The sequence below is a fragment of the Microtus ochrogaster genome, chromosome 16 (genome assembly GCF_000317375.1).
Source record: "Microtus ochrogaster isolate Prairie Vole_2 chromosome 16, MicOch1.0, whole genome shotgun sequence".
Lineage (NCBI taxonomy): Eukaryota > Metazoa > Chordata > Mammalia > Rodentia > Cricetidae > Microtus > Microtus ochrogaster.
Window position 1 is genome coordinate 27365923 of NC_022018.1, and position 907 is coordinate 27366829.

General features: G+C 44.8%; 1 protein-coding gene across 1 annotated transcript in view; it reads left to right on the forward strand.

The window, feature by feature from the left end:
• Positions 1-907, forward strand: part of Itih5 (inter-alpha-trypsin inhibitor heavy chain family member 5) — a 93451-nt gene that overhangs the window by 74233 nt on the left and 18311 nt on the right. The window contains exon 8 of the mRNA XM_005354887.3: positions 664-832. Within this exon, the coding sequence (XP_005354944.1) occupies positions 664-832 (169 nt within the window). The remainder of the gene's footprint in view (positions 1-663; positions 833-907) is intronic.

A 907-nucleotide genomic window follows, 5' to 3' on the forward strand; every position in this document is an offset into this window, starting at 1 on the left:
TCATCCAGACAGAGAGGAAGACAGACACAGAGCAAACAAGATGTGACTGCCTCACTGAAAAAGGTACCAAGCCACGTGGCTAACACAGACAAAAATTATGAGCTAATAGAAGTTGTAAAAGTTAATAAGAAGCCTGAGATACTAAGCCAATCAGTTTATAATTAATGTAGACCTCTGTGTGATTTCTTTGGGACTGAACAACTGCAGGAACCGGACAAGACAGAAACCTCAGTCAACAGTAGTGGAAAGAGATAACTTCCACAAAGTGTCTTCTGACACCCACTCGTGTGACATGTCAAGTGTGCATTCAAATGCATACACATACACACAGACACACAGACAGACAGACACACACACACACACTCACTCATATACAAAATCAAACCTCAGTCTGAAAGGTTTAGAAAAGAATGTGAAGATGCATTGATCTGACACACCATGCCTGGTAGCAGCATGAGATCTAGTATTGAGTAAAACATTCATTCAAGTCTTCTGTTCAGTTGTCACACATGTATGCCATGTTCCAGCCAGTGACAAGTGTCCTTTACATAGCAGACTTTAAATACAAATCCTGAGACTGCTCCTGGTCGTCAATTTCTTAGTCAGGGAACACATGGACTAATGAGCCCAGATGTGACCAAGTTGAGTTTTGTCTTTTCCTAGACCAGGGAAGCTCTCGTCACAATTCTCAATGACCTCCGACCCCAGGACCATTTCAATATCATTGGGTTTTCCAACCGGATCAAAGCGTGGAAGGACCACCTGCTGCCAGTGACTCCCGAAAACATCAGGAGTGGCAAGCTCCACATCTACCACCTGTCTCCCACTGGAGGTAAGAGCCTTTTCCCCCACCTGTCTCCCACTGGAGGTAAGAGCCTTTTCTCCCACCTGTCTCCCACTGGAGGTA